The 10918-nt window shown below is 40.7% G+C and overlaps 3 protein-coding genes across 7 annotated transcripts in view; 2 read left to right on the forward strand and 1 right to left on the reverse strand.

Moving 5' to 3' along the window:
* LOC132698505 (calpain-A-like) overlaps positions 1 to 1295 on the forward strand; it is a 38427-nt gene extending 37132 nt beyond the window's left edge. For 4 of the 5 annotated variants that reach the window (XM_060664622.1, XM_060664623.1, XM_060664618.1 and 1 more), the window contains 4 exons: positions 108 to 326; positions 620 to 747; positions 813 to 1008; positions 1061 to 1295. In XM_060664622.1, the coding sequence (XP_060520605.1) occupies positions 108 to 326; positions 620 to 747; positions 813 to 1008; positions 1061 to 1146 (629 nt within the window). In that variant the 3' untranslated portion in view covers positions 1147 to 1295. The remainder of the gene's footprint in view (positions 1 to 107; positions 327 to 619; positions 748 to 812; positions 1009 to 1060) is intronic. The other variant, XM_060664621.1, reaches the window with a different exon arrangement.
* A 2419-nt stretch (positions 1296 to 3714) lies between these two features.
* On the reverse strand, positions 3715 to 10358 carry LOC132698040 (uncharacterized). Its single transcript, XM_060663875.1, has 7 exons — positions 10218 to 10358; positions 7454 to 7531; positions 5831 to 6070; positions 5109 to 5772; positions 4711 to 4859; positions 4380 to 4656; positions 3715 to 4329 (listed from the first exon to the last, which is right to left on the reverse strand). The coding sequence occupies exons 1-7, from the start codon at positions 10246 to 10248 to the stop codon at positions 4026 to 4028; spliced, it is 1743 nt and encodes a 580-aa protein (XP_060519858.1). The 5' UTR covers positions 10249 to 10358; the 3' UTR covers positions 3715 to 4025.
* On the forward strand, positions 6119 to 7588 carry LOC132698041 (alpha-1,3/1,6-mannosyltransferase ALG2-like). Its single transcript, XM_060663876.1, has one exon. The coding sequence runs from the start codon at positions 6140 to 6142 to the stop codon at positions 7403 to 7405; it is 1266 nt and encodes a 421-aa protein (XP_060519859.1). The 5' UTR covers positions 6119 to 6139; the 3' UTR covers positions 7406 to 7588.
* Positions 10359 to 10918: the final 560 nt, after the last annotated feature.

Here is a 10918-nt window from a genome sequence, read left to right on the forward strand (position 1 = left end):
TTCACGGTTTAATTAATCGTCGGTTATCGGAGCGACGTTGTTCTGATATTTAATAATACATTTTTGACGAACTGACGCGCGTTTTATCATTGTTTCTTGGGTAATAGTCGTACGGCAACACGTTAACGGCAATAGCAGTTACGCAAAGAAAGTCAACGAAGTGAACGCCCCTCAGACCCGCGTTTGCGACGTAGAAACTACGAATCGAAGTCACTTTTTCGCGCAGCTTTTGACTTTGATTTGTGGAACCTTTTGTAAGGATGCACCGTTGGCCGAAATTATACCAGATCCGACTCAAAAGGCACCCCTTTTGGCGACGTACGCTGGTACGTTACGCATGGCGCACATTTGCATGACTAAATCACAGACCACTGTGCTATATGAAGGGTGCATGATACCGGGAAGAGGGTTTGGCTTTTAAATATCATTTAATTATTTTGCAGCGAAAAAGTATGTTCTCAAGATTTTCGAGTAAAAAAGCAGACCACAGAGCACATTAACTTTCCAACATCGGAATTAACCTCAAAGTTGAGCTTTTTCTGGTTGCAATCAAATTTATAGCCTAAACTATCTGTTATTCATATCTTTAAACCGAACCAATCCTTTAATTTGTTTTTAGAATTGTTAGGAAATGGTTTCTCCATAGACATCTGCAGGAGTATGGTGGCTATGTTGGATGTGGACAGATCTGGAAAGCTCGGCTATGAGGAGTTTAAAGCTTTGTGGAGTGCACTACGCAGCTGGAAAGTAATACCAATATAGCATTTCAGTGGGAAGGTTTTGGAAATACGTTCCAATTTTTATTTTTGTAGCATGTTTGGTTGTTATATGACGTGGACAATTCAGGTTCGCTCAGCGGATTCGAACTCAGGCACGCCATGAAGTCCGCAGGATACAGACTGAATAACAGAATCCTAAATGTGCTTATGCACCGTTATGGTAACAGAAATGGTGAAATAAGTTTCGATGACTTCCTAACCTGTTCCATTAAATTGAAAACTATGATGGGTACCTAGGTAATTTGTGTCGCTCAAGTCTGTGATTAAAAAATTGTTTTCAGATATTTTTCGGGGCAAGGACAGAGCAGGAATTAATTCGGCCAGTTTCACCATTGACGAATGGTTGGAAAATACTCTGTATTCCTAAATTTCAGGCATCAGTTTACATGGTTACAGCGAGCAAATTGTGATCTCACCCAATCTTATTTCTTATACACGAATAATATATTTACCTCAAATTTCGTCACCAGATGTATTTTATTAATTACTGTATACATATTTCTTGATCTTTGTCAGCATTTTATTTCTTTAACCCCTATTTGATGTAAAATAAATAAGAACTAAAAGTTTATTATTTTCACAAAATAATATATATTTACACACACCTTTATCATTACATCGTTACACATGTCGTTTGTATCTCGTTTTCTGTACTCGTGCTTTGGTTCTTCATTCATCCATTTCGTCTGGCCTTGGGTCGGGGCTTTCCTTGCAGCAGGACTTCTGTTGCTTTTCAATTTAATAAACTTGGGAAAAAACAAATGTTTTGGGAACATATTTAGCAACGGAGAAGCAATTTGAAATACCAAATAGCCAAGAAACCACTTTCAGCTTCTTTCAAAAATTGAACTAACAATTGTTTCGACAACATCGTGTCTTTCTCATATGCATAGACAACTATATTATATTGGTTGGATCCTATGACAAACACACGGCGTAAACGGATTTTCAAGTAAAAGCCACCTCAGTTCAATCCTATTTGATCTGTCTAATCCTGTGCAGCGCCATCGGCGAGGATAAGATAGAAATGCAACACTGTTGCGCCATCTATGATTGCAAGACCAAAATAATAGCATTAAAGCGATTTTCGCTGTGTGGAGCTAGATTGACAATATATATATTTAAGTTGCGCTATATGTTGTCGACGGTAATCGTCTGTTAACATGCACTTTTTTATAAGTTGAATGCTCCTGGTTTTGTTTTAAAAATTGACCAAACCATTAGTATTCGCGCTTTGTACGAATTACATCACGTATACGCGAAATTGTCTGAACAAGGCTAAAATATGGCAGATCAATATCTTCTAGTTCGTCATTGCTTGACTCATCCGACCGAGTGCTGAATGACGAGGGCCTTTGCCAAATTCCAAAGTGTTTTAAAAAAATTTAACCTGGTCGTAAGTAAAATTGAGTGAGAGCAAAAGCTTTGCTCTTTGCATCGATTTTTGACCAATAAAACACCTTTTCCCCGTATGTGCGCAATTCATTAAGAAAGCTTTTAGCCTTAATGTTGATTGATGCGCCAACGTCTGGCTCGCACGCGACCGACGCGTTTCGGACAACTGGGGTGAAGATAAAACAACCCTATTATAATCGACGTTGCCACGTCTAGATGACACGCGAATATTATTTTTCCTCGCTTTTTATAATTAAATCATCATGCAACATTATGGTAAAATTATGTGTTCCGTGGTTGGTCCAACTGACGAGAAATGCAATTAAAAAGGAGTTTAGATCTATAAAAAGCGTGTATAAACATATAATAAAAACAACACTAGTAACCAAGTTACTTTCTGTAATTGCATTCGTAAATTTGGTAACTTCACCTGGAAAATCATGCAAAACGTCTAAAAAAAACAGGGAAATATTATTAACTGATGGCAACATCCCTCAGGAATGAGTGATAGTGGATAAAGAGCTTTTTTTTTCTCCTTTGTGTATTGATCGCTCACTCACTCTTTCTAATTTGTTTTTTCTATAATTTAGTTTAATTTTGCATGAAGTTATATATTGTACTGGTATGATTGCAGAATCTAATAACCAAACAATAATTAAATAATAATTAAATAATCATGTTTCTTGTCATGGGTATTTTATAAATAGGACACAAAGGCACAAACATGCGTGGCAACAGCGCGATCTTCGGTAACTAGGGGTTTACCTAACCATTAAGCGATGCCACGAGACCTCCACCGCGCTGACCCGTTGTTGGTCAGAAGACACTTAATTTACTTAAGGGAGTGATAAATGCAGTTTAATTATCCTAACGCTGGGTCGGTCGAAAATTGGGGAGTAGTTTTTTTTATGGGGTGACTGAACCAGGTGGTTCGTGTTACATATTCGTGCGGAGCATTTGGGTTTTGCACCTTTTAGCATAGTCGACGAAATTAACACGAATTAACGAATTAACGCAAGTGATAAAGTATGGAAGGGCGTTTAATTTTCGTTTATTTTATCCAAAAGGGGTATTCAACTGGATTGGTGTCCATATTAATTATTGTTAAATATAAATTATTGTCCCACCAGTTAATCAGTTCGCTCCACTTTGCACCATGAGATCCCATAATGTTTAATATACTCTTTCATGGATTTCACTGATATTTATTATGAGATTTGCAAATCAATATTCTAAAGATATCAAATTCAGGGGCATAGCTTGTGCTCGTTAGCTGTATAATTTATTAATGTTACAAAATTTGAAATGTTAGAACAAACTACGTAAAAGGTTCAAGTTTTTAATTTGTATAGATATTCTTTTTGTATTATCTTTAGAAATCTTTATATTATCTGGTTGTACAGTATACTCGCCCATTTGGTGATAAGTTTGTAGCATACTCGTACTACTTTTTTGCTAATTAAATTATTTTTTAATGTTAGAAAGATGGCAGACAGAGAGCGGAATGCCCCAAATAGCAAAAGACAATATCGTGGACGCGTTGTTCGGGGGAGGGGGGAGAGAAGACCATAATTTGCCTCCATTTTCGAATACGAAATAACAGTAATTGAAAAGGTTGGTGCTGTGAGGTCCCAGGCCATAAATTGTCGGCGTCTATCTGCGAACCATTGATGACACAACCGGCGTGTTGTCGCCCCATATAATTTGCCCGCCTCTAGATGTAACAATTATCCCCATTATGAATGGGAAACGCGTGCGTTCCGATTTCTACGTCCACACGTAGGTGGCTGACTCGCTACACAGGTGGGCGAAAAACTTTCTTTTATTATTCGCAAACACATCGTCGGAACTCTATTCGTCGCTAAAATTCGTCTTGTACCGCATCTGATAGCGTTGTATCTGTTTGAGGAGTTTTGTCAGGTGAAACGCCGCCTCCGGGTTATTGTATTCCTTAAATTTCGACCTCGCGACCACGCTGGTCCGACTCCGCTTTTCCTTCAGCTGTTTGATCTGCTGTTTGAGTGCCATCACCTCCTTGCACAGCGTCATCACCATCGTGATCTCTTCCTCCTTTTTCGACAGCTCCCCCTCGAGCTTCTCCAGCTCCCCGGACGTGTCGTGGTGCGACGTCTTCGCCGCAAGTTGCTCGTATTTACTGAAACAATTAAGTTCAGTTCAAGACGTGCGAGTTACGCGTTCTCGCACTTGTTGAGAGTGGCAAAATCGCGGTGCAGGTTGCTCAGCACTTCTTTCAGGTTCTTTTCTCTCGTCTTGATGTGGGCACCCTTCAGGGTTGTCGGTTCTGCAACCTGCAACGCGTCGCTGACCGTATTAGCGTGACTCAGTCTTCGATGTTTCACGGCCAGGCGCTGTAGGTCCACGCAAGGTTGAGCGACGCAGGTGCACCGCTCCGTTGAGGCGTTCTTGTCGACGCTCCAATTGGGCACTTTCTTGTTTTTGATTTCCATGTCCCCAGAGGGGCCTAAAACTCAACCTATGGGGTAAAATCATCTATAGTCACTGAAAGCGGATGTACCGGTGACGGTTATGATGTTCATTTCGGGTGATTCGATCTCTTCTTCGTCGACCTCGTCTATTATGTCCTGTGGCACGTGTTTCGCTTGCTCCTGCAGCTGCTGCAGGTTTAGGTACGTTCTGGATAGCGGACATCGTGAAGCGGTAGTCCTGCGAAATCAGATAGGTTCACATAATGATGTTTAAAAAATCTTTCAAGAAGAATTTCAGATCGTCCAGGGGCACTACAGGACTTGCAACAAATTATCAACAGGAGAGATAAGTGTCGAGGTGAAGCAGATGGTAGCAAGCAAGCAAAATGATCTACTGAGTCTTTTGAAGATCGTTCATGACGAAATCTTCTCGAAGTGGGAATCTACAATGTTTTGTGAAAGCTTCTGCGTTATTTGATCGACTAACCCCAGTTTCGAGTTGATAGTCGACACCAACGCCGAGAACGGCTTGCTATTCATTTTCTCTGCAGCGAGGCCGATGTTGTGGGCCAGCGTAGGCGATATCCCGTTGATCGGTTGCCGGTTCTTGATGATGTTCATTACCTGCTGAATGTTGATCCCGATATTGTGACTTTGGGTGGTGGAAATTGCTGCGCAGAACGGTATTGTCTTGAAGTTGAGCGTGCTCAGGTAACTTTTCGCCACTTGTTTCATCCTCGAGGCAACCGTCGGCAGTTCGTAGTTTCTCGAATAACAACTGACTACCGTACGGGGTGCTTCTGGGGTCTCGTAGCGGCATCGCTCTTGGTCGACGGCCACATCGAGGGGCGGCACTTCGTCTCTTTGCCGCGACTTCTTCGCATGACTCTCATCCGAGTCGCTGTGTTTCACCGCCTCGTTGTGGTAGATCTCTATGAGATTGCCGCCCCGGGCCTTGTTGAAGTAGCGTTTTCTCAAGAATGCCGACGACCTTTGTTCCAGGCTCTGGGTCCTCTTCTCCGACTGTTTCGTGATCAGATGACGCGACGACGTCGTCTTCTGTCCCCTACATTTCCTCCTCCTGGCTTTCCGATTCGCCACCGGTTCTGGCTGCCTGCTTGCTTCACGATTCGATACACGGACGTCGATGGCTGTGCCAATCGGAGACCTCCCTTTTTATAACCAACTTGTGGGTAACGGATAACTTACTTGGTGCGGGTACCAGATCCTGGGGCCTGGGGGTCGCGATCTCGGATAGTCGGTTCACAGACTTGGCGATCCCGTTCAGGATGTTGTTGATCGTCCTTACGGCTGCCCCGCTGGTATCCGTTCCTATGACGTTAGACTCCTTCGACCTTCTACTGACCCCGTATCGCTCCTTCATCGAGTCGAGCTGGTTCTTCAAGGTGTTGCACCTGTTTTCGGCCTTCTCCAATTGTTCCTCGATGTCTGAAACCGAGGTGACGTTGCGACGTCCGTCAAAATACGACATGACAGTTGCGTAATCGCGCATTTCGAATGGAAGTCGCGACGCGGGAGCCTACGGCGCCCGCCGTCGCCCCCAAGGGACACGTGGTCGTTCTACACGTGGGCCTCGCGAAAAACAGAGGAGATCGGTACATTCTAAACCTAGCGCTCGCGTACCACGAAATAGGGTATCGAGTGACCGTCGTTACGGACCGGTTCAGCAAATCGGAAACCTCGAGTTACTTGGACGGATTCTCGGATAAGATCGAGGTGCGGTTCTCCGCGTGGTGGGTACCGCGAAGCCTGCTCGGCCTATTCAAGAGCAGTATGGCAGCGCTTAAAGCGGCCCTGATGGCGTTCCGGGTGATATTCAGTCCGCCCGAACCCAAACCGGACGTGGTACTTCTCGACACAAGTATGGTGGCGTTGTGTATCCTCCGGGTGTTCACCAAGCACCGGTTATTTTACGTCGCCGGCTTCGAGGAGTTGAGAAACAACGATGCCTGTTACGAGCACTCCCGCTATTATCCGAACTTGCTCGAAGCGAAATGGGTGAAGATGGCGGACGAAGTGATCGTTGAAACGTCCGGGTTCGTGGAAATTTTCAAAAAGTCGTATCCGTCGGTTACGAGGAGACCCCTGGTTCTGTACCCTTCGGTGGATCTAGGCCTACGTACCGAACCAGAAATGGATGTGCGCAGAATAATACCTGACCTGCTGGATAACACTGTCATCTTCCTCTCCGTCGGCAAGTACCGCAGATCGTCCAATTTTAAGTTAGCCATGGACGCGTTCGAGGTCCTGCTTGAGCTGATACACGACAAACCGGTGACGCAGAGGTTTCAGCTGGTGATCGCAGGGGATTGCAAGAGTGCGCAGGAGAATGCGTGGTACCGGGAGTTGAGGGAGTTGGCGAAGGAAAAAATATGCGCGTCACAGATAACGTTGCTTAAGAGGTTACCAACGGTGCACGAGAAGACGCTCATAGCGGAAGCGGCCATAGTTATTCATCCGGCCAAGAACGACGTCCAGTCGGACTTTGTCCTCAAGGCGATGTGTCTGGGCAAACCTATAGTCGCGACCAATAAAGGTATAGCGTCGAAGATCTTGGTCAACAAGATATCAGGTGTGACGACAGAGTCGGAAGCGTACGCCGTGGCCGAGGTGTTGAAGAAGTTGATGGTCAGTCCGCACCTGCAGGTGTTTATGGGCGACATCGCTAGGGACGCGTTTCGGAAGAGTTACTCGTTCGAGAGCATGTGCGAGAAACTCCGCGCCATCATGGGACGCGCGCAAGGGTCGGGCGCAGGGGAATAATAATAGGGGTCGAAATAAATTTTGGTTAGTAAGACGTGTGGTGGTTACCTTGCAGTTTTACGTCGTTGGGGCGCTTGTTGGAAGCGTTGGTGATGGGTTTGGGCGGCTCGTGGGTACCGATGAGCTCTGAAAAAGAAATGCGCGTAGGTGGGGCGAACGATTGTGAACTGCAGTTTTTTTCTGCTGGTGGAAAATTAAAATCTTTCAAATATTTGCTATTTTTTGTTTCCTCAGATTTTATGATCGAAGAAATTGATTATTTATCTAACATAAATTTCACGAATTCCTGATTTGTCTGTTTAAGTAACAAAACAAAGATTAAAAGAAGGCATCATCGCAAACATTTTACAAATTACATTGAGAAAAAAACAATAATAATAAAAGAAAATTAAAGAACCAGAGTTTCATTTTAATATGTGTCCATGTAGGTATTGAATCATGTTATGATTCCTTGGAGCCGGTTCCTAAATTTTCATAATTATCAGAAACTAAGAAGTTTCAGGGACATAAGCCCTACAAATATTCTTCCTTCAATCGGTATACTGGATGATATAAGCCGAAAAACGTCATTTTAATCTAAATACCACAAAAAAAATTGTATATGAAGTATACTTTTTAAAATACCTATTTATTAATATCTCTGGTGTATTTTGTGGCAATCATTTTAAAATTTGGTACATGTCACACTATTATCTAAACACAGTTTTTGCATAATTCTTAGCAAAAAGATCATGAACAAATGTATTGAACAACCCAGTTTTAATGTGATGTCTGGCAGACACTAAAAGATAATTTTGTTTTAAGGAATAAAATGAACATGGAAACTGCGAAAATTCCGTTTAATTAGCACATGAAATCAAAATAGAAAAATTGAGTTTAGAACGTAATAATCAATTAAATATATACAAATCTTGGAATACAAGAAAGAAGAAATACAAAATGGAGGTAAACCCTCCAATAATTACCCTTTATGTGGCAACATTTTTGTTCAAACATTTAATAAACTCTAGTATTGGGTTCTGTTGGAATGACGAGTGCGCGACAGTTCGAAACAGTGTGGAACGACGTAAATCATTATTAATTCGCTTAAATAAAATGGAGTGATATACATGGCGGTCACTTTTTCAATAACATTGTGTCGGCAGCTTATAAACGATTCAAGGGACAGGTCGCTTAAGTGTTATAAGAATTGTATATTTTGAAATGTATTGCCACGAATCTCAAAAAAAAAAACCGCCACTAAAACTTCAAAGTTGGCTTTCTCGTGAACCGCAAGTTTCATTTTGATTTTTTAAAATATTTCCGATTGATCCTTCAGTAACAATGAAAATTTGAATTTGAGTATATACGTTTTGTTTTTTTAATCAAGATATTATCTCCATTTCTAGAAGATTAGCTGTTTCAAAGCGAATGGTACCCAACAAACAAATATCAAGTAGCGAGTTTAATTAGAAAAAAAACTTGAAAAATAACAGGTTGAGGCTAAGGCTAATATAAATCTTTCTGATCTGGTAATTGAAGATTGAAGAATTTGATACAAACCTTATTGCCACGAGTAGGCCACACTAGATATTAGCCTTGACCTTACAATGTTCTGTTTGAAATAGCGTATCACTAATAAAAAGACAGATAATGCCTTTTTTTCTTTACTTAATTCGATTAGCTAGCGTTTTTACTAAGACGGCTGCCCAGGTTTTCCCAATGAGTGAATTAGGAAAAAGTTTGACAAACACAAGAACACCCAAGGGTCCCTTTAGGAATCCAACCAACAATTTCGTGATTTAAAAAACAAAAGGTTTAGAAAAGATTGGGCTTCAATGTGATTTCACTCGACAGCAGCTGGCAACGCAATTTCAGCATACAGCGTTCAAGTGTTCCAAATTTCTCGAAAAAACTTCATTTAAATTGCTGTACCCCGTATTTATTTACTAAGGAATCAATCTACAATTCAAAAAGGTTTTAGTCGCCGTTTTCTTTAAGGTGTTTTTTGTTTATTTTAGTTTTTCCTTCGTAGCGAGATTTTGAGGGGTTAGCAATTGGCCTGTCCGTCACTGCGACCAAAAGAATCTATTAACTTCTTCGCAGCACCCCCAATTTTTGCCAACAAAGAAGGTATACAAATGTTTGAAGGTTCAAAATTAGCTTCATTAGAATTCACTTGTTTTGTCTATTGTTACTAAACCATTATTAGAAATAATGAATATTTGCATGAGTTTACAATACTACACTAGCTTCGCCGATGCTGTATCTCCCTTGCCAACTGCTTTTTACCCATAAAAAGCTAAAATAGTAAATCGCAAACCATTTTTTTTTATCTCAAACCAGTTCGAGAGATTTAACTCAAAATTGAGAAAATTTTGATTCTCAATTGCTTTTTTCTGGAAGAGGAGAAACAATAGAGATGGAGTTTTTTTTTAATGCAGATGGAGTTTTTTTTTAATGCATAAAATACAGAGTGATTTATTTAAAATTTCAAAGTTATTACTTTCAATTTATTTTAAAAACGTGTTGTTGGACTGTTGTTTAAGTTAACTATCACAGAATCCTACAATTCTTAACCTCAAGCATTTAACTCGCACGTCAATGAATTTGCACATTAATTATTGAATCTAGCGAAAAATGTAAATGTAAGGCGTCTAGAACTTAGAAGAAGATATCTGCGACAAAGCTTTTATGGAAAGTACGAAGACCGCGATTTTCTTCCCGTAGATTTTGTTTATCAAAAGTTTTCAATCGAAGGTTTCATATTCTGAGACCCAATTTTGGAAAATAGTTACAGGATACTTGCGAAATGCTTGAAAATTCGACTTACTGTTAACGTTTTTCGCTGATATCGACTCCATGCTGTCCACTCTCAGTTTTTGGTTTCGAAAATTTTACGCGTCAGTCTGCCGGCATTTAAACACTCCGCGGTTAAGAAAATACACGCGAGTCACAAGGCGACGGATAAACGTCATATTTGACGTAAAACGCTACAAAAAATGCGGGTGCGATTCTAGACTGTGTGATTACTAATTCAGTGAAATCGATTTCTTTTCTTCGTTTTATCGTGTTCAAAGCTACGATCATTTTAGGGTTACAGTTGACGTCATTCAAGTTTCAACGCGACGTCACAATTGAAAAAAAACATTAAACTATATACAATGTGTCTTACTAATGGCGAACGGAGGGCCCCAGGCATTTGTATAGCGCTACAGAAATTAGAGCTCAACAAAACGTTGAATTTTGCTAATCACTTTCACTTTGTCGGTATTATTAATTAATTAATATCTAATAATTCGTAATTTATCAAATAAAACCGCCAAAATTACTTTACAAAATTACAAAATTCCTTCGTAGTTGCCATTATTATTACGTTTTGACACCCTTACCTGTTTCCAAATAATAAGTATTATAGCCCTGGTCTCCCTTATTGAGACACAGATTTTTTTTAGAAGCAATCCTTTTTTAATTATTCCGTTTTCTCCTTTTTATACAGTTTAAAGGAAAGTTATACTTATCTAGCAACAATTG

This window comes from Cylas formicarius, unplaced genomic scaffold, assembly GCF_029955315.1.
Source record: "Cylas formicarius isolate icCylForm1 unplaced genomic scaffold, icCylForm1.1 PGA_scaffold_2__14_contigs__length_35257938, whole genome shotgun sequence".
NCBI lineage: Eukaryota > Metazoa > Arthropoda > Insecta > Coleoptera > Brentidae > Cylas > Cylas formicarius.